At 40.5% G+C, this 23,626-nt stretch overlaps 1 protein-coding gene across 2 annotated transcripts in view; it reads left to right on the top strand.

Moving 5' to 3' along the window:
- Window positions 1-1,453: 1,453 nt before the first annotated feature.
- The window catches only part of LOC129044246 (guanine nucleotide-binding protein G(q) subunit alpha), a 311,030-nt gene continuing 288,857 nt past the window's right edge, over window positions 1,454-23,626 (top strand). Inside the window, exon 1 of one of the 2 annotated variants that reach the window (XM_063649615.1) lies at window positions 1,454-2,125. In XM_063649615.1, the coding sequence (XP_063505685.1) occupies window positions 1,990-2,125 (136 nt within the window). In that variant the 5' untranslated portion in view covers window positions 1,454-1,989. The remainder of the gene's footprint in view (window positions 2,126-23,626) is intronic. The other variant, XM_054502021.2, reaches the window with a different exon arrangement.

Below are 23,626 nucleotides of genomic sequence, written 5' to 3'. Positions count from 1 at the left end.
GTTCTCTTCATAAAAGACAATTTTCTTTGAAGACCTCAGTTTCCTTTAAGGCAGGAAGCAATGAGTTTCACCTCCTGGGCCTGATTGAACAAGATTATTTTCGTGCGCTATTTATCAGTAGACGATCACAATGAAATGTGCATACGACAGTTTACTGCCTCACTCACATATTGCAAATCAAAAAAACTAGAATGCCATTTTGCTGGGGCCACCTTAGTTTCTCTTCTATTGCATTCTTTCCTTTCCTTTTATTCCACATTATTTTACATTTTCCCGTAAGTCATCCATAATTCAATCTCAGTCTAGAAGGGTAAATTCGATTAATCGGCGGCTAAACATCGCGTGTCTTGTCAGAAACAAAAGAACTTGTAAAACAAAAACAAAAACAACTTAAAAAAAAACAAAAACCAACAACCACCAAAAAAACAAAGGCATGAAAAGTTGGAACCTATCGGGAGGCTCTTGGAAACTTGGGCAGCTTCCTTTCTCTGCTCAGGATTTAGATTTGTATCTCACGTTACTTTGCGAACAGCTTCGCCTGTGAATCTCCCCCTACACCTCAGGGCTCCGGTGCCAATTCCTTCCCTTCCCCAGTAGCCCCACAGAGTATAGAGGAGCTTATTTTCTAAGACTGCACCGGTGTCAGAGGTGACGTGAGAGTTTCTAACCGAATGGCGTTTTAGAAATAGGAACGGGAAACACAGAAGTGGCTGAGGAGCGACCCCGTGGAGCAGACAGGCACAGCCCGGGAGCGGCGGACGCCAGCGCCGGCGCCGCAGGGAGCGCGTGCGGGGCTCCGCGGGGCCGCCTCCCGCGACTTCAGCAGGGGCCGCGGCCGCGCTCCCGGGCCGGTGGGCTGAGGCAGGCAGAGGCCGCCATATTCCTGCCTCACCACGCCCGGCCGGACGGCAGCCGCAGGTCGGCTGCGGCCCTGGCACGCAACGGCGGCCGCCGGCTCGGGCTGCGCGTCGGCGGCCGCGTCCGGCCCCGACTTCGGCCGGGGGCTGCCGTGACTGCTGCGCCCGCGGGCTCTGCCGAGGGTGCGGGAGCAGTAGGCGTCCGCAGAGCCCGCGGGGGCCGGCCCAGCCCGGGAGCCGCGCGGGCGAGGCGAGAGCCGCACTGGGAGGCGCGCCGCGGCGGCCGCGAGCCCAGGAAAGCCTTCTAGGAGGGGCCGGGCGGCACCGCCTCCTGGCTCCCTCCTCCCGCGCCCGTCCCCTCCGCCTCCTCCCCCTCCTCCTTTCGCCGCCGCCTCCTCCCTCCCGGATCTGTGCTCCAGTTCAGAGAAAGAAGAAAATGTGTGTGTGTGGCGAGGGGGAGGGCGCGCACTGAGCAGCCGCTCCGCGCCTGGCAATCGGGGCAGGGGGTGGGCGTCTGGCGGGGGCGGGGGCGGGGGCGGGGGCGGAGGCGGAGGAGCGCGCGGTTGCCGGGCGGGCCGGGAACCGGGTCTGCGCGCGAGCCGGGCGGTGGGCGCGGACAGGGCCGAGGGCACCCGGGAGCCGTGTCAGGCGGCGGCGAGGAGCGGGCGCGCCGGGCGCGGGGAGCCGTCGGCGGCCGCTCGCTGCGGGGACACCCCGGTGGATGAGCTCTCGCCGCCAGGCGCACGGCGTAGGGGAGCCTCGCAGGCGGCGGCGGCGGCTCGGGGGGCGAGGCGGACCGCCTGTTCCCGGGGAAGGAGGCGCGGGCGTCTGAGCGAGGCCGGGCGCGGCGGCCTTCTCTCACGCGCCCCCCGAGCCAGCGCCCGCCTCCCGCGCCCGCCTCGCTTCTCCCGTCGGCCCAGACCATCCGCTCCCACCGCGCCCCCGGCCCACCTGGTGGCCCCGGCCCTGGCCGCCGCCCCCGCGGCGGTTCCCGGAGCTCGTCCCGGACGCGCGCCCGGGCGGCGGGGGCTAGGCGGCCACCGCTGCCTCGGGGGAGCGAGGGCGGGAGGGTGTGTGTGCGCGCTGTGAGCAGGGGGTGCCGGCGGGGCTGCAGCGGAGGCACTTTGGAAGAATGACTCTGGAGTCCATCATGGCGTGCTGCCTGAGCGAGGAGGCCAAGGAAGCTCGGCGGATCAACGACGAGATCGAGCGGCAGCTCCGCAGGGACAAGCGGGACGCCCGCCGGGAGCTCAAGCTGCTGCTGCTCGGTGAGTACCGTCCGGGGCCCCGCCGGGCCTCTGCGCCCCTAGCCCACCATCCTTGGCCCTGCAGGGCAGCTGCCTTCGGCGCCCCCCGCCCCTCGGCGCCCGCGGTTCGCCCCTAGCCTCCCGGGCGCGCCCCCGGCCACTGCCTTCACCCGCGCGGGCGCGCGGGCGCGTTACACACAGACACACACACACACACACACACCGACACACACACGCAGCACAGGGGTCGGGGCTGCCCTGCCCGGTGCCTTGGCTTGTTCCTTTTCGTGTCCCTGAGGGCTGTGCCTTATCTGCTGTGCATCTGCTAAATGGCAGATCACCCCGGCCAGAGGCGCGGGGGTGGAAAGGTGGGCAGAGGGGTTGAACTTCCAGTGTCGTGGCCGCGGCACCCCATGGGGTGGTGGCGTGGGGAGCCGTGTGTGTGGCCCAGCGGGTGGCGAGCGGAGCCGGGGCACATTGGGGGATGGCCTGCGGTGGGGTGGCCGGTGTGCATCCATTAGCAGTGCCCTATGGGGTCAGGAGGGAATGGGGTAACGGTGGGCAGATTCGCAACTGGATTCCCGGAGCACTCATGGTGAGGAAGCCAAGTGGTTGGCCCTCCAAGGAAAGGGCCTGTGTATTGGGGGCCAGGCGGGAGGGCAAGCCCAAATGTGTCACACAAGTGCTCTTCTCTAGCCACCAGACCATCGAAAGGAGGGAGCCTAGAAGAGTTTCTTGGCCAGTGGATGGTGACAGGCGTTATTCTCGTCTGCACCATTCCTTCTAGATAAAGATGAGGGTAGGGGAGCATTGTGCTGTGCGGTTGTTGACAGCGACCGGTATCTTTTGTTTAATGAGGCAACCTAGATGTAGGCCTCAATTCACAATAGTTACTACCGAAAAGCAGTGCAGTCTCTCAGTTACTCTCTTGGCAACAAATAGAAACCTTTTGTTTAAAACAGATAGCATTTTAATATCTTTGGAATCTGGGCTAGAAGGAAAAACGGGAAGCATACAGGAAAAATTTCCCTCTAGTCTTGAAAAAAAAATTCTGCTTTAACACTAAGTTAGCAAGAAAATGCCATTTCTCAAATAGAAATTTATTGATGATTGTCTCTGAGGATGTTCAGAATCAAGCGATCAGGGTTCATATACAAGCCACAGTGACAGAACCTTGAGCTATTGTGGCAGGAAGAGCAAACAGCTTTGCAGTAACAGGCCTGAAAAATGTCTGCACTTGTGTTCTGGATATTTGCATGTATAATAAATGTGTTTCTCAAACATTTCTGTAAGAAAAGAATATTGTACTGTCAGTTGGTGTTTGTGAGAAGCATGCATTTTCTTTCTTATCTTGAGCATTCCATTTGCTGGCTCAAGGAACCAATTGCCTTTGGGAATGAACTGCTTATGTACTGGATCGTTTACAAGCAGGAACAAAATATACTGATCACACACATAGTTACTAATAGTTAATTCACATGACATGCTTTCTTTATGTCTTCATTTTGAAACTCAATTAGATAAATGTGCACATGTTTATAAAGAACAGAAGGCAAAGCACTGGATGAAAGAGGTGGGCTTAGGGGAATGAAGCCAGGGAGGAGGCAAACTGCAATTGGAAAGTAAAGATTTTTTTTTTTTTAATTTCTCGTTTTGAGCTACTTCTAATGGCTGAAAACAGGCAGTTGAATGTTTTCTGAGTTCTCAAGGTTGAGAAGAAAATAAAGAACAAAAGAAAAGAAATATATAGAGTGTTTAAGTGTATGATTAAGGGGAAACGCATGTGTTTTAGAGAGACTTGTTTTAAGAATTGTGTTTTTTTTTTTCTTTTATTGCCCTGTTGACAGTCTTTGTTTCTGTTTAACTGTGAACTGGGCAGTTGAGGTCTCTCTAGCCAACCTTATTTGCCTGAAAAGTGACAGCTCTGAGTTTCCCAGCAGCTAAGAGCTAAACCCCAGGGGAACTTTCTCAGTGGGCCTAGGTTTGAATGTCTAAGGGAAATACACTTACATGGATGCTTAATTCCATACTGTGTATTTAAATAACACTGTGCTTTTAAAAATGAACTTGGAGATAATTTTCTGAGAAAAAGTGTAAACCAATTTTACTGCTAAAGTGGTGGTAGTGTGGAGAGAACTTTTTTTCCTCTTATTAGCGAAACATCATGCAAGAATTGCTGCTGCTTCATGTTCTTGGTATGTTGCTTTTGCAACATGAATACTACAATACTTACACTATTTCTATAGTAATATACGCTAAATGTGGATTTGTGTGTGCGTGTATGTGTATGAGTGTGATTTCAGGAGTTTTTGAATCCAGGACGGTTGATTTCAACAAGGAAGATATTAGGGAGGGATTTCATTTGAGGAATTCCTGATTTACTGCTTTGATGAGTAGACTGAATGTTCTGGTTCCTTCTATCATTTAAACAAACCTATCTAGAGGAGATTATAAGATGTATCCATTCACAGTTTAAAGATCTACTAATATTTTTAACTAGTTTATGGAGGAATAACTATTTTGAAATGAAAATCAATATAAAATTGTTTTCAAAGTAAATTTTAGTTCAAGGCTTGATAGCATTTTAATGGAAGAGGATTTGTTTGACAGGGATAAAAGTGGGTACCCTTGCATTTGCTCATATAATTATTTACTTTTGTATATTAATAATATGGAGACATTTAAAAAGGCAAGTAGTGGGTACCTGACTAGATGAAAGTATGGCAGTAAAATTTGGGCTATTTTGATTTATATTCGACAGCTATGCCAGTCTTCCAAATTTATTCCATATGCTTATATATTATATATTTTTATTTTAACTTTAGAAACGTGAACCCAGAAATCTACCACTATAAGAATATTACATTAAATTTTGAATTATTTTCTTGTTGTCTTTTAACTTATTCATTCTTTGAATTCATTTATATTAGTGTTTGACACTCAAAACTTACTCTTTGTATTCTATGTAGATATACAAGAGCATACTTCATTTTAACTTGGTTAATGTTTTTATATATTTTGTAGGTATAAAGCACATATTTTCTTTAATTGATTAATTTTCGTGAATATTCACTAAATATTTCTGTTGGTGGTACATAGGTAACCTCATTTAATATAATTTGTAAGTCTGTGTAATACAAGTGGCCTTGAATGCCTGCTTCATGTTACATGTAGTTATCCTGAAATTTTTTTCAGTTCCTAGAAGAAACATTTTTTTCCTGTTAACCTGTTCTTATTTTACATGTTTTTGAAGTCTTTTACTCTTTAGATCTTAATTATCAAATACGAAGGTTTAGTAAACTCCTTTATTGATTGAATTATCACTATTGAAACAGGCAAAGTTTAGGCCAGTCTTTTTTTTTTTTTGAAATGGAGTTTTGCTCTTGTTGCCCAGGCTGGAGTGCAATGGGGCGACCTCACTTGACTGCAACCTCCGCCTCCCAGGTACAAGCGATTCTCCTGTCTCAGCCTCCCAAGTAGCTTGGATTACAGGCATGTGCCACCACGCCTGGCTATTTTTTTTGCATTTAGTAGAGCTGGGGTTTCACCATGTTAGTCAGGCTGGTCGCGACAGGCCAGTCTTAAATGGAAGACCTTAAATGGTCTTGGTCTTCTGAACTGAATTTTATATATGAGCATAGATTTTCTTCCTGTTGTACACTGCAAACGTATGAGAGTAGGGGTTGTGTCTGTTTTGCTCGCTATTAAATCCCAGCTTCAAGCACAGTATCTAACTCGTAGAATGCTCTCAATAAATATTGGCTGAGTAAATGAATTTATTTATTACCCTCCTGCTGGAAATTAGACCAGACAATAATGAATAAATGTATAGAAACATAGGAATATATAATGTTTTTATCTGTGGCAGATAAAATCAGGATCTTAAAAAAATTGTGTGTAACTCTTTGATCCAATTGATTATAAATGCATTCCAGGATAGGAAGTGTTAATGTAAGATGTTGCATCACACATTGAACCAGTGTATTACAGTTCTGTACTGGATGCATTTGAGAATGGTAACAGTCATGCTTAAAGTATGAAAGTTTAAAGAAAAGAAAAGCCATTCTATATTTTTATTACTTTTTATTGTGTAGAGGCTAGTTTAACCCTCTCATCTTTTTACCATACATTTTTCTCCATGGTACAGGGCTCAGTGAATTTTTAATACTCTGTAAGAGCACAGGTGATGACTAAATGGGTGTTTGTGATTGACTTATACAATAACATGAGGAAAACCACCATAATTAAATACAGAATTTCAGGAATTGCAGTTAGAACATTTTTAATATGAAGGATATGCATTTGTACTGAAAGCTATACAGTTTTAGACCAAGAAGGGGCTTGGAAGGCTGGAAATGCTGTAGCCAATTTAAGCTGTATGGGGAGTTAATTTCTACACATCTGCAAAAGAGCACGCTTCCCACTACTCCTCAGTAGAGTTCACTGGAGTGGGTATGTTGATTGCCTGAATTAACCTAGAGGTCAGTGCCATCTAGGATGGTGACTCAGAACCATTGAATGAAAGCCTTGGTTTAACCTCAATAACAGCAGCTCCCTAGAAATAGCAAAATATGGTGTTTATGAGACTGCTTTAAGGACCAACAGGTTTTATTTTTTGCTACTCTTTTAGCTTCCAAGTGTTGAATATGTTTCTGAATGTCAGGATTTATTTGGATATAGTTCCCTTTTTTTGTTGTTGTTGAAACAAAGTACTTATAGTTCATATCAGAAGAACAAAGTGGGAACATCCCTCATAAAAATCAAAACTGTGGCTCTGACTGTATAACAAAGCCTTTGGAGTAAGATTTTTGCATTGAACTATGTAGATTCATTGTCTGGATCTCCATATAATGTCCCATCCTTACCCCTATATGCTATTTCTTCATATGGCAAATCTGGCACAAATTAAAACCCTGCTGAACAGTGAAAATATTGCAGGTTTATCTATTCACATATTTTAAAGTAAGTTTAGAAAGGAGAACCAGAAGACTAATTTAGTAGCCATTTTAATATAAATAAATTTGATAGAATCTTTTTCATTAAAAAAGAAAACCATCTCAGCTCTACTTTAGGAGAAATGGCTTATGTTCAGTTTTCAGAAGTGCGTATTAAAAACAGTTATGATTTTTATTACCCATGAATTTTTTAAGGACCTGAAACAGCCTTTGCAGTTGTGAGGCTGCATGCTATGCTAAACTTAGCAGAAAAAAGGAACAGATTTTTCTTTATGATCCAGGCACACTTACACTTGAAAAGAAATTACCAAGATTCTCTAAGGAAGGTTTTGATTCCAGCATTCATATTAATTTTTCTTTAAGGGGAGTTATTCGTTCTGTTAATATTAGTAGAAATGTTGATTGGATGTTGTAGAGGGAAAATAGGGAGCTCAAAGGGTACATCTTGGAAGAGAGAGAAGCCATTTTATAAGGAGGTTAGGATTGCTTTCTCCCTGAGAAGGTGGAGGGAATCTGTTTCCTCTGTATTGGGTTGAGGAAAATACAAGTATGTGAAGCAACAAATTTAAAAGTCAAATTTCCTGGTTGGAGCGGGAGACAGTCACATTTTTCAAAGGAAAACTTTTGTAATGCTTTTAAGTTATGTTACGATCTCTGCAGACTTAATCCTAGTGAAGTGTGAAATAGCAATAGAAGGTAAAATGTGCGATTGTTGGTAATTAAATCTGTGGCAATAACTGACTACAGTAAACCGTGAACGTTTACTCTTGTTCTGCCGAATGGAGTAACATTAAAGAAAGAGCTGCTCTCAGACCCAAACACTGTTTTGTGTGAATAGCTGTTACTAATAAAATTATAGGAAGTTGTTCAACAATCACCTTTGATTTGTTACATTACCGATATGTAAAAATCTGTCTGATTTCTCATCTAACATGTAGTAAAAAGGACCTAGGCATACTGATGAAATGAGTTAACACATCTTAGGTGGTCATGAATTTGGGCTTTACAAACAAAAATAAACGTCCATGTTGCAGTGCCGAGAATCCCAAATTGGATTAACTATACAGCTCTGTTGTTAACCTTTATACATAGCCATAATCAGTGCAGAATATTTTGTTAAAAGCCTTTATGGTGAATTTTAAAGAACAAAATTAGTATTATTTAAAAATCAAATTATGAAGATATCTCAAATCCATTTTTTCAACATATACTTGTCAGTTATTAAAAAATATTTCCTCTAATTTTTTTTTTAACCAGGCATAACTTAAGAAGGAACAGTTTCATGCAGAATGCTAGTCAAATGAACAAATATGAGCACCTACTATGTGCCAAATAATGTGCTGTGTGAGATGCTCCTTATGTCTTATTTGCCAACAGGAAAGACTGAGCACTTTGCACAGTTCTTGTATTGTAGCTGATGTCCTCGTACTGACATGCCCTTCTGACTTTTATCCTTCCTGGCTTTGGCTTTTCTATTGGGTGTTCATACACAGAAAGAGACAGAATAATCTGAAGGCCATTGTAGGAGCTTCCTGGGGATCACAGGACTGGGGAATGCAGATGATCTTGAGAATCTGAACTCTGCCTTTGAAACGTATCATTTTTTGCCTTTATGCATGAGAAACTGCTTATGACCACTTACCTTGTGTTTCTAAGTGGATTGGAAGCTCTGTGAAGGCAAAGATCCTTGCTCTTATATTTTTATCTCAATTCCCGATGATTCTATTATCAGTAACTAGGGATGTGTGTGGAAAGCTGGATTCCAAAAAGAATGGAGGGTAATCGGAGGAAGTGAATTTAAATTCCCTGCTTTCTTCTAATAGGCATCATCTATATGTTCTCCATTTTCCACTCCTCTTTGCTGTTTTGTGGGCCACCGGGGGCACAGTGAAAGGAATTCTGTTTTAAAGATGGAACAGTTTTTGCCTTCTTGCCTTCCTCTCATTTGTTCTCTTGGGACAACGTTTCAGTTGAACATTCTCATATTGTTTCCAGTTAAAAGCCAATAGCAGTTGATCCAGCTGTTCCAATGGAAAGCTGTTAAACACACAAGTTCTTTGAAATTTGACAATCCGTGCACCTTTATTACAGGATTAATCATGGATTGTGAACAATATGTCTGCTTTAGAAATAAAGTAGTTGTTTTCAAGTAATGGATTGTGGTGCAGTTGGGAATGAAAATATTACTAATGCCATTATAGTGTGTGTGTGTATATGTACACACACACATATACAATATGTGTGTATATACATACATAATTGACCCACAAATTAAAGAAAAAGACATCTAGCCAGACTTTTTGGCTCTGTTACCGGAAGCGAACAGTGATGTTTAGACACATAGTTACATGTATTTCTAGGAGATAGCCTCATTTTTTTTCCCTTTGGAAAACTAAAATCATGAATTAATTGTGCTTTCCAAGAATTTTTTTTTTTTTGATCAGCATCACTTGCTAAAAAATAGAAATAGAATTTTTTTTGTTTCTTTTTTATGTTGAAAATTTTTTTTCATTTTTATTGTTTCTTTTCTACATTTTCTTTTACTGTAGGGGCAACAGGGTGATTGGTGAGATCTTCTACCACCATATATTTACTGGTAACTGCAGGCATCTAGTTGCTTCTAAAGAGGAATGCTTCTGTGATTTACCCAGTCACTTTTCAGTCTATCAGTGATTTCTGTAGCCCCCCTACCCATCCCTTCCATGTGAATACCACCCACCCATTTAATTCCTCATCACATCTTTCTTAAACAGATGCTAAAGAGGTTCCTCAGATTCTCTGACTTGCACATTTCCTTACGATTTAGAGAACTTCCAAGTTGGTGCTTCTGTGAGACATCATGTGGCTGTGAGCTGGTGAGAGGGGAAATTGGGTGCTTTAATACATTCAAAGGAAGGAATTTGTGAGTGTGTGTTTAGGCGATGATTAACTTTCTTTTGCAATACTTACTCTGGTCTGTAAAGCAAAAATAAATTGTTACTAAACACAATGTAAAATTCTCCTTCCTTTTCCAGAGGGCAGGGACTTGAGATTGGTTCATGATTACCAGCAGAGTTAGTGAGCCAGTGCTGGATAATCTATCACGGGCCAGTGGGTTTCAGAATCGGATGCAGTGCGTATGCTGGAAGGGGAGAAGGTGCTGTAGGCATGTGTAGGCATCTTCCTCACTTAATGATTTGGAAACCCTCTTCTCAGTGACTTGCAAGCCTTAACATCTTTTTCTGATTGTATTTCCATACAGATAGTTAAGGGTGATGGCGATAGCAGTGGCCTTTACTTTTGTTATACCCAATCAGCCTGAGTACATTTTTGCGGTGGGTTTGTTTTGATATTTTCTTGCCATGTGAATTGATATTTAGGACCTGCGCTTTGCAGAGCTCCTTCATTATAGTATGCGTTCTTTCTGCAGATGGCAAATGCAATTTTCCTCTTGTCCTAGAGAGATGACCCATTTCCTGTGACTTGTTCTAATAATACAAGATGACTTTAATTTTTGTTCAGTTTGCCTTTAAAAGATTGCCAGGTTTAACTCTCTTGTCTCTGTAACTCTTGTGATATATTTTTGAGCATTGGTAAGATATGCAATAATTTAGAAACAATGGCAGACTAATTTTGTGAAAGTTTTTTATTTTTTATTTTTGGCTAAATAAGCACCTTTTATGGCTGTGCATTTTGGATTTGTTACATATATCTTTTCTAAAATCTGTGACTGAAAGTGGGGTAAAGTATTCCTGCCCTGCTTACTGAATCTTTTTTTCCCACATAACTAACCTCAGGGTATTTTGATCATTTGCTTTTTCTATAAAAACCTGTAGAATGAAGAGATTGCACCAGATGATCTCTAAGGACCATTTGAACTTTGAATCTTTTTCTCCTTTCCCTTTGCAGCTTTGGCGTCTTGGCCACTTTCTGCCCAAACTCACCCCTGGATGAGGGGTCTGAGCTTGCTGCCTTCTCCAGCGGTGACGGGCTGTACCAGGAGGCATTGCCAGATCTGGTGGGCTCCTTCGGACTGGCCTGGCTCTTCTCTTTGACCTCTGTAATAACTCTGAGTGCCCTGCAGTGGGGAGCACTTTGAGGGGGGCCTGTGAATGAAGCCTTAGCGAGTCTGTCCAGAGCTCCCCTAGTGCCGCCTGGCATGCTGCTGATAGTTGCAATGTCTTCACAAGAAATGGTATCAGAAACCTCCTGTCATATCAGCATGGGTCTCTTGCTTCCTGCAGGAAGGGCGATATCCTGGGAGGCACAGAGGTGGAGCCCGAGAGACGCACTGTTCCAGCCCTGCTCGGCTCAGGACTGGGTCTTTTCTTCCGTACCCTCAAGCAGCTTCCTTTGACTTACTACTTCTTTTTGTTTGTTTTTTCTTCATTGGGCTTTAAGCGTTGCTTCTCTTTAGTGTATGTGTGACTGAAGCCAAACACAACATTGCTTTCCCTTTGCCTGCAAATAATCCTGTTGCCCAAGCCCATCTCTGCCATTTTCAGTGACAGCTGGCTGGCCAGTGAGCCTGAGCACTGGGAATGCCCAGCAGGGCACATCTAGGGGGCTGCTTTATATTTGGAGCTAGCAGGTCTCTTTTCTAGGGCTTTCCAGGAAAGATTTAGAATTAAACATTGGATGGATCTTGTGTGTTCATTTCTTTTTCCATCACTGTGCCTTTATTTTCTTGGGGCTTTCATTAAAACCAGAAAAACAGATAATGGTAGAAACATCTATAGCATGCATACAAAGAAGTAAAAGTAAAAGATTTTTATAATTTTTTGCTTTAAAATATATCTAATGCCATGGCCTCTGAGCCATTCTCAGTTGGTATGACCATGATCAGAGAAACCTTAAGAAATCAGCTTTGCCAGGCGTGGTGGTTCATGCGTGTAATCCCAGCACTTTGGGAAGCCAAGGCAGGCAGATTGCTTGAGCCCAAGAGTTCGAGACCAGCCTGGGCGACATGGTGAGACCTGGTCTCTACCAAAAATACAAAAATTAGCTGGGCGTGGGTGCCCATGCCTGTGGTCCCAGTTACTTAGGAGCCCAGGTGGCCAAGGCTGCAGTGAGTTGTGATCGTGCCACTGCACTCCAGCTTAGGTAACAGAGTGAGACCTTGTCTCAAAAAAAACAACAAAAAAAGCAGCTTCCTGTGTCCCTCATTTACATTCTGGACAAAGACTCTGTGGCCAAAGAAAGAGCAGCTGGACTCTCATGCTAGTTCTGGAGAAACTAAGGAAAGCTTAATTCCACTGGAGGTGCCAGGCAGGCAGTTGGCATTCCTAGGCCCACTTTACTCCTGGCCCAGGGCCTTCTCCTCATCAACTTATCAGCATTGGGCTTCCTTACCTTGACCTCACATTTGCAGTTGAATGAGTGCCAGGGAAAAGAACAGACATAGGGTAAAGTAGAGTAATAGGGAGTCCCGAGGGGCTTGGAAGGGCAGAGGGTGTTGCTGCCAATAGGGGTAGCACCATTGTGTCTTTGCTGGGCTCTGGAGAGAAGGAGAGAAGAGCAAAGGAGAGGTGCCTCATGCCTTGGATTGATGTTCTCAATCAGGAAGAGCCAGACCAATGCTGCCTCTTCTGGCCGCCTCCACCATCCTACCACGTGTTTTCATCCTCATTGTCACATCCACTGTGCCCTTCCTCACCCAGATGGTGGGTTGGGAGTTGAGCAAGTAAGTGTAGACGCCTTGGTGGAATGGGAGTAGTTTGTGTTGCATGTCCTCATTCCTGTCCTTTTGTTCCCAGAGGTGGTTAAATAGGTGAGCATAGAACTCTCATGAAGCTGTATCCCGAGAAAAACCGTTGACAGAGTGTAAAGAAAATTTGCAACATGTTTCCTCCATATTTTTTTTTTTTTCTGTCAGCTGTTTCAGGTGATAGAAATGCATCTATTACTGTTTTGAGAACTCTGCTAATCCTGTGATGTGTTATGAGATGTCTCTTGAGACATCCTTGCTCATGAAATCTGCTTTTGCTTGGCTTGCATCTCCTATAGTAAAATGGCTCTCAGTTGCCCACGGCAATAAATAAATAAGCAATAGCATAAGATATTCTTGCCAGGTAGATTAATGCAAAGTGGAGGCATGTAATGTAGAAATAACACCTTTTAGCTGAGAAAAGGCACCTATCAATTGGATGTATTCTCTTGTGTCTTTTTCATGTTCTGGGCCATTACATCCAAGCCTAAGAGCAGACTTTTTCCCTAGGATTTTTAAAGGTTCTTAAAGTCTCTTTCTTTTCTTTCTTTTTTTTTTTGAGACGGAGTCTCACTCTGTCACCCAGGCTGGAGTGCAGTGGCGTGATCTCGGCTCACTGCACACTCTGCCTCCCAGGTTCAAGTGATTCTCCTTCCTCAGCCTCCCAAGTAGCTGGGATTACAGGCGCCTGCCACCATGCCTGGCTAATTTTTTGTGTTTTTAGTAGAGACAGGGTTTCACCATGTTGGTCAGGCTCGTCTCAAACTCCTGAGCTCAGGTGATCCACTCGTCTCGGCCTCCCAAAGTGTTGGGATTATAGGCGTGAGCCACCGCACCTGGCCTAAAGGTTCCTAATGTCTCTTTCTAATTATGACTGACATTCAAAATGAAGCTGCATATGTTTTGGTTAATTTGAATAATTTTTAATAATTTGAGATAAAAACTCGGTAATGCAGAAACAAAAGGTACTTGAAATGAACCTTTATATTTTTATTTATCAATTACTTCCTAATGGTCCAAGAATTAATGAATTGGCAAGCACTATCTCCTATTAGAGTCAAGTTTGGCTCTGACATGGAGTCTGGAGGTGGAAGGTTCTTGCTGTCTTCCAGAGCTAACGAATGGGTGTCCTCTGCACATTCTACCTTCTCCTATTTTGCCGTGGGTTACCATCTAAGATGTTATCCAGATCACGTTAGAAACGATTACAAATTTTGGGCACATATCACTTCTTGTAGTAATGAGTCCCATGCATTTTCTCATCTTATATGGGAGAAAATACCTGTATGTTGCTTTATCATTTTCAGAGAAACAGTTTGTGTTTCCTTATCCAATACATCTTGGTAAAGAGTAGCATTTTAATGGAGGAAATTATAGGACTTCATCAATATTTCTTTAGGGAAATCCTGAAAATCACTAGCTCTGTCCTTTGTGAAACGTATTTTTTGTAGGGCTTTCTACTCTAGGCCATGCTTATTATGAGAACAGATTCTTCTGCAGCGGGTGGGAGGATGTTTCTAAACCCCTAGAGTCTACCTATGAATTGCTACTCAAATTACGATGTATCCATCTCAGAATTAATTAATGTGTTGTGCATCCCTAGTCCTTAATTGTTGGTTGACACAATGATTTCTATTAAAAATATTCTTTATGTTTTATACTATAATGTATCCTTAAGCAGTATGCTGTGGCCTGAATTTACGTTGTCTTTTATTCTCTTTTTGGAATGAAATAAGAGCACTTGAGATACTGTGTTTTGGTGGTTTGGTTGTTTGTAAAATAGTAAAAAAAAAAGTTTGGTAAGGAGAAAAGCTATTGTGCTTAATAGACAGTCCAAGTTTGAGTTGAGAAGAAATGTTTATTTTCTTCCACTTAAGAATGTTCTGACATTCTTAAGAAATACATTATGTTGTTTTCATGCTAGTCTTTGAAAGAATGACAACCCACATTCTGTTATTTAATTACATTATTTTTTATAGCCTGTTTTTCAGTGATTTTGGAATTTTACGAATAATGCAAGTTTTTTTGCACAAAATTTAATACAGTGTTTTAAAATGTATTCATAAATTTATCAAAAATATACCAGTCTAAACTAAGAACCGTGCTCTCTTTTTGCACATTCCTTTATAGTCTGTTTTATTTTTCTGTTTTTTACATAGATGTGATCATACTGTACAATTTAACATTAGATTGTAAGCATTTTTTTATGTGGCTGTGTAGACTTCATATTAACATTTGAAAAGACTATAAGATTCTTTTGAGAGGACGTATATTGTTTACTTGTTTACTCTTTTTTTTTTTTTTTTTTTGTACATTTAGGTTTCTCCCAATGATTTCATTTTAAAAATAATGCTGTGATGAAGTTCTTGGTGGAGATAGCTTTTTAAAACATGCACACACATAATTTTGTTAGAATAGATTCATGGAAATGTTATTTCTAGGTCTGAGGATATGAAAAATTTTACAACCTTGGTTATACACACCCAAAACATATTCTGAAATGATTATATACAGTTTGCAGCATCATGAACAATATTATTAGAATATCAGTAAGTTAGGAGGCAAAAATGGTACATAGTTCTAAACTTTGCATTGATCATTAGTGAGAATGATCGTTTCCCCATGTTTGTTTCTAGTTGAATTGCTTATTTTGTGAATTGTTTCTTCATTTCCTTTGCCTGTTTTTGAACTCCAAACCTACAAATGAAATTAGCCTTTTGTCATTTTTATTGCCAAAAACTTAACCCCTGTCTGTTGTTTTCCTTTTGTTTTGCATTATTTGATACAGAAGTTTTTAGTTACTATCAAGCCAAAACTGTTGATCTTTTGCTATTCTGTTTTAAAATAAAAATCATGATCTGCTTTAGATATTCCATGAAAGCTAGATTTACTGCCATTGTTATGGGCAAAACTAGGTTGAATGTAGTGTGTTATACATCACTGATGTATGGTTCTTTTTCTTTCAAAATGAAGATGAAATGTACATACAAGTTTCAGTGTCACAGATGACACAGCATAAGCTGTTCTATGTGTAATTGGATTTTTTTATTCAGTAATATGTAGGATGTCTTGCCATGTTAATATAAATCTTTTGGATCATATTTATGGCTTTTTAGTGTTTCCTCTGTGCATTTTGAATCATACAGTGGTGTGATGCAGCTAGTTTGTACCTGCTCACGAAAGCCAGTTTTGTACATTTTTTTGTCTCAACTCTACATTTAATGACTGAACTTTGGTAGCTTGAAATCAGACACGTTGCTAGGGTTTACACCACAGAAATTGGCAGATATAGATTAGGGCTTACTCTTATCTCTGGAAGAACTAATTGTTAAATATCAGCACAGTACCGTTTTTACCTGATACCTTTTAATGAATATTTACTTTGATTCTATTAAGAAAATGTTATAATCAGTGCTACAGTGAACATTGTTGGGTATTTTTGCACGCTGTATGATTCTTTTCATGCACATTTTTTAGAGTTTGATTATCAGCCGTTTTGGTCCGTAACATAACATAACGTAACGTAACACAACATATAACAGGTTTAGCTGTCCTTGGATTATGTCAATTCATTGTTGTGTTTATTTGCATTTTATTGAATCAATATTCATTTTACAGTTTTTATTTTCTAAAATGCTTACAAACTATACTAACAAAATTACAAAATATGCCTACAAAAATAATTAACAGATGCCTGAACTTATCATTTGAATTAGATTTTCTATCACTTTTAGCTTTCACTTTATTTCTGTATTTCTTTTTTTTTTTTTTGAGACAGAGTCTTGCTCTGTCACCCAGGCCGGAGTGCAGTGGCGTGATCTCGGCTCACTGCAACCTCCGCCTCCCGGATTCAATCAATTCTTCTGCCTCAGCCATCCCGAGTAGCTGGGACTACAGTAGCTGGGATGCCTGGCTAATTTTTTGTATTTTTAGTAGAGACAGGGCTTCACTGTGTTAGCCGGGATGGTCTCGATCTCCTGGCCTCGTGATCCGCCCACCTTGGCCTCCCAAAGTGCTGGGATTACAGGTGTGAGCCACTGTGCCTGGCCTAATTTATATATTTCTAAAACTTTGATGGTTTTCTTTATGGAAGGATGGAGTGCCCTAGGACAAATGTCTCCAAGGGGGAAAAGAACAGAACTGATAAGATTATATGATAGGTTTGGCTATATGCAGAATTGTTCTGAAGCGCAACAGTTTTAAATGGTGATGAAGTCCAGTTTATCTATAAGAATTGCTTCTGCTTTTTGGTCCCATATGGAAGAAAACATTGGAAAAATCCAAGGTCACAAAAATTTACCTCTCTTTTCTACTAAGAGTTTTGTAGTTTTAGGTCTTACACTTTGAGTTGATTTTTGTATGTGGTGGGATGTGGGGTTTCAACATAATCCTTTGCGTGTGAGTATCCAGTTGTCCCAGCACCATTTGTTGAAAAAAACGTATTCTTTTCTCATTGAGTTGTCTTGACATTCTTGTTAATTAATTTTTCTTATCTTCATTACTTTTTTCTTGCAATTTTTCTAGGTTTTTTACTTTTTCTTGAATTAAAATTCTTAGATTATTTTAAAAAATACTTTCTCAATTTGAATTAGTAGTGTTTAAGGCTTTGTGTTTTATTACATGTCCCTATGTAGCATTCTTATCCTTTTACAGATATTCTAAAATTACAATTTTTATTTTTGTTTTTGAACCAAGATTGTTTAATATAGTTTAAATTTTTCAAGTGGTTGTGGTTTTTTTTCAACCTTAGTTATATATTCTGAGGTCATTTTGATAGAATATGGTCTGTACTGTTTCTACTTTTTGGAATTTATTGTAGTCTAATATATATAGTCAATTTTTGTTTTATGGGTACATAAAATGCATATATGTGTATGTCTTAAAACCATAAATATATGTGTATTATTTAATTTTATGACTGATATTTGCTGCTAATCTGCTTCCTTATATTGTGTGTGAATCTGCCAAGTACTGAGAATTCTGCAGAAGTCTTCCATGACGCTGGTGTTTGTGGCAATTTCTCCTATTCCAGAAATTTTGCTCTATGTAAGTACAGTTATGTGTTGCTTAACAATGGGGATACCTTCTGAGAAATTTGTGGCCAGATGATGTTGTTATTGTGTGAGCCTTGTAGAGTGTACTTACACAAATCTAGATTGTATAGCCTGCAACACACATATAGGCTATGTGGTAAAGCCTATTGTTCCTAGGCTGCAAACCTGTAGAGCATGTTATTGTACTGAACACTGTGGGCTTTTGTAGCACAGTGGTATTTGTGTATCCAAACATATCTTAACATAGAAAAGGTTCAGTAATAAAAGATAAAATACAGTACACATAGAGCGCACTTACCATGAATGGAGCTTGCAGGCTGGAAATTGCTCTGGGTGTCAGTGAGTGGTGAGTGAATGTGAGGGTCTAGGACATGACTGTACACTTTTGTACAACTGGCAGCTCGGTAGGTTTGTTACACAAGTATTACCACAAACGTGAGTAATGTGTTGCATTATGATAGCTACGATGTCACTAGGCGATAGGAATTTTTCAGCTCCATTATAATCTTGTGGGACCACAGTTATTTACGTGGTCTATTGTTGACTGAAACATTGTTAATGTGGTGTATGACTGTACTCTTTTATGAGGTACCTAAAAAATGTCCATGAGAATTAAAATTTTGTCATTACTGCATTACCTTTTATGTAAGTTAATGCTATTATATCTTGAACTCAGCATCGTTGAGTATTAATATTGTTCTGTTGTTTGCATTTACTTGATGTATGTGTCTCATTTATTTTCAACTATTCTTTGTTTTTGCTACCCTCACAAGTTTGTTTTGTTTTGTTTTGAGACGGAGTTTGGCTCTGTCGCCCAGGCTGGAGTGCAGTGGCGCTATCTCGGCTCGCTGCAACCTCTGCTTCCCGGGTTCAAGCAATTCTCCTGCCTCAGCCTCCTAAGTAGCTGGGATTATAGGCGTGCGCCACCACGCCCAGCTAATTTTTGTATGTTTAGTAGGGGGGTTTCACCATGTTGGTCAGGCTGGTCTTGTGATCTGCCCGCCTCGGCCTCCCAAAGTGTTGGAATTACAGGAGTGAGCCACCACGCCCGGCCTAAAGTTTTTGTTTTTTTAAACCTCAGCCTGAGTGAGTCTTTTCCTAAAATAGTTGAGTTTATTCTTGTTACACTTGATATATGATGAATAATGTTAGGGTGTACTGGCATCTGATTTCTGTTTTCTGATTCTTTCTTGATTTCTTGCAGCTACCCCAATCCTCCTCCATTATTTCCTTTTCTCTTTCTCACTCCTTTGGGATTTGTATTGGGTTTGTTGTGCTTTCCACACTGATAATTTGAAAGGTATGTACTCTGCTTTTAATTTTACTATCGGTAGCCTTTATAACTTTTAGTAGTCATATTCAATTTATGTTTCTCAGTTTATCATCTTCAGAGATCAAATGGTATTATATGTCCCTCCCCTTTATGGGAGGGAAATTTTTTTCACCTATACCAGGGATCATCAGCAAACTTTAAGGGTTAGGTAGTAAACATTTTTGGCTTTTGGGCTATATGGCTTCTATTACAACGACTCAACTCTGCCACAAACAGTTTGTTAATAAATGAGTATGGCTATTTTCAAATACTATTTTATTTACAAAAACAAACAGAAGCAGGATTTGGCATTCTGGCAGGTATTTGCCAACCTCTGATTACTCCATTTTCTGCTTTTTGTGTTATTTTATTTGTGTGTATTAACTTTTTTGTTCCCGTCTGTTATAGACAAATTAGCAATACCAGACTTAGAATGGTTCTCTAAATCTTCATGGTTAGTAATAACATCAACACATTTTATTTTATATATTTATTTTCTTAATAGTCTTCTCAGAGGCCACATTGGATATATCAAATGATAAAAGTCTTGTAAGAAATGAGAACACATGGACACAGGAAGGGGAACATCACACACTAGGGCCTGTTGTGGGGTCGGGGGAGGGGGGAGGGATAGCATTAGGAGATATATCTAATGTTAAATAACGAGTTAATGGGTGCAGCACACTAACATGGTACATGTATACATATGGAACTAACCTGCACGTTGTGCACATGTACCCTAAAACTTAAAGTATAATAAAAAAAAAAGTCTTGTAAATAAAACATAAAATTGTCAATGGCTAAGGGCATCTTTCTGAAGTCTAGGATTTATTGATGGTTATTAAAAGGCTAAGCATAAAATTGAAATTACCTTAATGTGAATATAATATGGGTATTTGTGTCAGATGGAAGGAGAGGTGTTTACGGTGTTCAGATCACTTCCAGGTTCATTGCTCTAACTTACATATGCTTTATTCTGTTCTTCCTCCTGATTACAGATTCCTAGTGATTCACCTATATCTACCGTCTTAATCCTGAAGTAGTTTGCTCTTCTTTCCGCTTACGCCCCCTTTCTTCACTGTCTTTTGTCCATCTCTGCTAGCATCAAGTTAATATTTGATCTTGCAGCCAATGTGATCTTTAATGTTTTGAAAGTGATTCTGTAGTAATTTCTCAAATTTCATACCTAGAGTTTATTTTCACACTTTCTAAAACTCTTAGCCCTTTGATTTCATATTGAATATCAGGGATGATCACAGGGAATCATTATAATTAAACCTAAGGAACCTCATTTAAGTGTATTGTCATTTATCGCTTATTTATTCTGTTTTCTTTGAGAAATTGTGTACATATATGTATATATATATATATTTGTGTCTGCAATTAAGATGCATATTTAGCATTAGTTCTATGTTTAAATGCTTATCACCAAATATTTCTTATCTCAATTATATGCTTTTATTTATTTTTATTCATCTATGAGTTGGCTAGATTATACCTTCAGATAGGTTTTTAAATGATGGGTCCATGGGTGATATATTTCCTGAATTCTTGGGTATTTGAAAATGCCTTTCCGAGGCCCAGTGAGGTGGTTTACACCTGTAATCCCAGCACTTTGGGAGGCCGAGGCGGGTGGATTACAAGGTCAGGAGTTCGAGACCAATCTGGCCAACATGGTGAAACTCTGTCTCTATGGTGCGCACCTGTAATCCCAGCTACTTGGGAGGCTAAGGCAGGAGAATCACTTGAACCCGGGAGGTGGAGGTTGCAGTGAGCTGAGATTGTACCATTGTACTCCAGCCTGGGTGACAAGGCGAGACTCCGTCTCAAAAAAAAAAAAAAAAAAAAAAGAAAATGCCTTTCTGTGGCATGCATGTATTAATAACAACTTGCATGGGTATAGAATTCTTGGATTAGACCTCTTTTTTACCTACCTTGCTTGCCACGTAGTAGATTTTTCTCCATTGTTTCCCAGCAGATAGATTTGATAAGTCTGTGGCCAGCCTGAATATTTTTTCTTCGTGATTTGCTTTTTTAAAAATTTGGTTGTTTCTATAACATGAAAGCTTAACAGTGTACCCAGGTTATGCTTCAGTGTTTTATAATTTTTGTTATTTATCTTGAAGCACTGAACCCACTCCATCTCTATAATATTCTTTCATTTCAAGGATCTTCCCCATTTTATCATTGAATTTTTTTTAATATTCCACAGGAATTGTTTTTCTTCTTTAGGTACACCAATCATTCATAATTGAATTTTTGTTGTTTCTCTGCCAAAGCTGTTAGCTTCCCTCTAATTGCTGTATCTCTCCATTATTTGTGTGGTTTGCCCAAATCTCTTGTCTGCAATGCTGATTTGGCACTGTTTGGAATATAAATGTCAAGTGCCAGTAAGTAGGTGTTAAATGAATGAAGTACCTGCTATCTCTTTGATGCTTCAGATTCATTTTTAAGTTCTGCAGTATTGTTGTTTTTTCTCCTTATTTCCTTTCTTAGCTCTGACAATTTTTGTTTCACCTTATTTTTAGAATGTCCTATTTCAACAATGCACATTTTGTTACATTTTCTTGATACAGTGCAAAGCAATTATAGTCCATTTTTTTCTTCTGTTTTCTAGAGTAAACCTTTCAAAGCATTCTCTTCATTTTTCTTTTGCATGTCCTTTGCCTTGTCTTCATTTGTGCTTAGGAATGTTCCAAATTTTGTCTGGCCCTAGTATTTGTCCAAAAATAGGGTGGGTGGAATCTCATTGACTTCCTTCCCTATTTGTCTTGGGTCTGTTTGTATCTTTCCTTTAGCACTTGAGCTGGAGGACTGGAAGATGATGGTATATATTCTATTTTTAGCTGTTCAGTTGTCTGAGTAGAGTGGTAAGGAGGGCTCTCTGGCAGTGGCTACTATGAACTTTGCTTCATCTCACAACTGATTCTGTTTGTTCCTTCTTTTTTGAGTGAGCCAGCCACTTTGATGAGAAGTCATTCAGAATGGAGCCTTGCTGTTTTTGGGATTTTCTTGCTGTGCATCTATAGGGTCTTTTTCTCTGCGTTTCTAGACCACTTTGCAAAGTAGTCTTGCTTTTAGCCCTCAACTTTTCCAGTAAATATGTCAGGTCAGAGGGGAAAACAGATCTGTTGGCTATGTTGTTCCTCTTTAGCCCCTTCATGGCTAGAATAGGTAGGAATGTGAGTTCTAATTAGACATTACATGTTCCTTGAAGTTGGGGGACATAAGGGAGTCTTTGAGAATCTTTGCCACTTATTTCCCTCAACATTATACTGTTTTTACAAGCAGAAGAGCTGTGTGTAGTCTCAGCCGCTTCTGTTTGGTCTATTTGTATTACTTCTGATTGATAGATCCGTTGCTATTATTAATGTAGATAAGGTTTTTCTTTCTACATTTTTTTTCTTCTTGTTCATCTTGAGGGATAGAAAGGAAGTTGCTGTTTTTAGGGGGCTGCCATCTTTCCAGGAAGTGTGCTTTATGAGTCTTGATGACTGTAATTAACACATGTGAAGTCTTTCATAGGGAGTTATAATTATAGAATCTCAGTTAAGAATGTGCTTTAAAGTCCAAGCATGCACCCCATACTTGAGTGGCCTCTGTAACATCCCCAATTTGTCGTTAAGTCTGTTCACCTCTACATTCAGTGATGAGAACATTATCCCCCAATTAATTCCATCTTCAGTCATCTATGTTTATTAGAAATCTTTCATTGAGCTGAAATCTGTCCTATAACTAGCTTCAGATTCTATTCCTGGGGAACACGGAGAGACTGGAACCCACTGGAACACATCTGTTTCTCCCAGTAATTGAAGTTGGCCTCATGACACCCTTGGGGATGGCTTTCTTCCTTTTATGAACCATCATTTCTCATAAAGCAGGAATGAAATCTTGTTCCTTAATATCCTGATTGTTCTCATCTTTTAAAAATTACCTGTAATGAAACCCAGCACTTGATGTGTGCCTTGATGAAGTCAGAGTAGATAATTCTCTTTCCTCCCTGACATTCGTGTGACTCTAGAAATCTTTGTCTTTTTGTCTAAATAAATCATCCCAACAATTACAGCAATTTTAGTGCAAAGGGCACTCAATAACTGTCTCTACTAGTACCAGTTCATGTTCGTTTCATTTTTCTTGATACAGCATTGCACTGCTAGTCCTGTTTTTGATCTGTGGTCATCTGTGATGTGTACATAGTCTTCTGCATTTTTCCTTTTCCCTTTATCATGTATTTGCATGGAATTTTTTTCGATTCTGAGAGTTTTTACTCCTATTGAATTTCATCCTAATTCTGGGAACATCCTTCCAAGATCAGATTCATTTAAATTTTATTCCCAATTTCTAGCATTTGTAATTCTGCCCTGTTCATTCTCTAAAGGAAAGTAGAGGGACCTGTTACAATAAGATTTGTAGTTACATCAGGGAGAAACAACTATTTTTGTTAATACTGTCAGTGAAGATAGGGAAGTTTTTAGATTTCAAGACAGGTTGCCATGGTCTGTCATTCTGTATTTC

This window comes from Pongo pygmaeus, chromosome 13, assembly GCF_028885625.2.
Source record: "Pongo pygmaeus isolate AG05252 chromosome 13, NHGRI_mPonPyg2-v2.0_pri, whole genome shotgun sequence".
Classification (NCBI taxonomy): domain Eukaryota; kingdom Metazoa; phylum Chordata; class Mammalia; order Primates; family Hominidae; genus Pongo; species Pongo pygmaeus.
The sequence above is the reverse complement of the archived record's forward strand: the minus strand, read 5'-3'. Positions and strand labels throughout refer to the sequence as shown.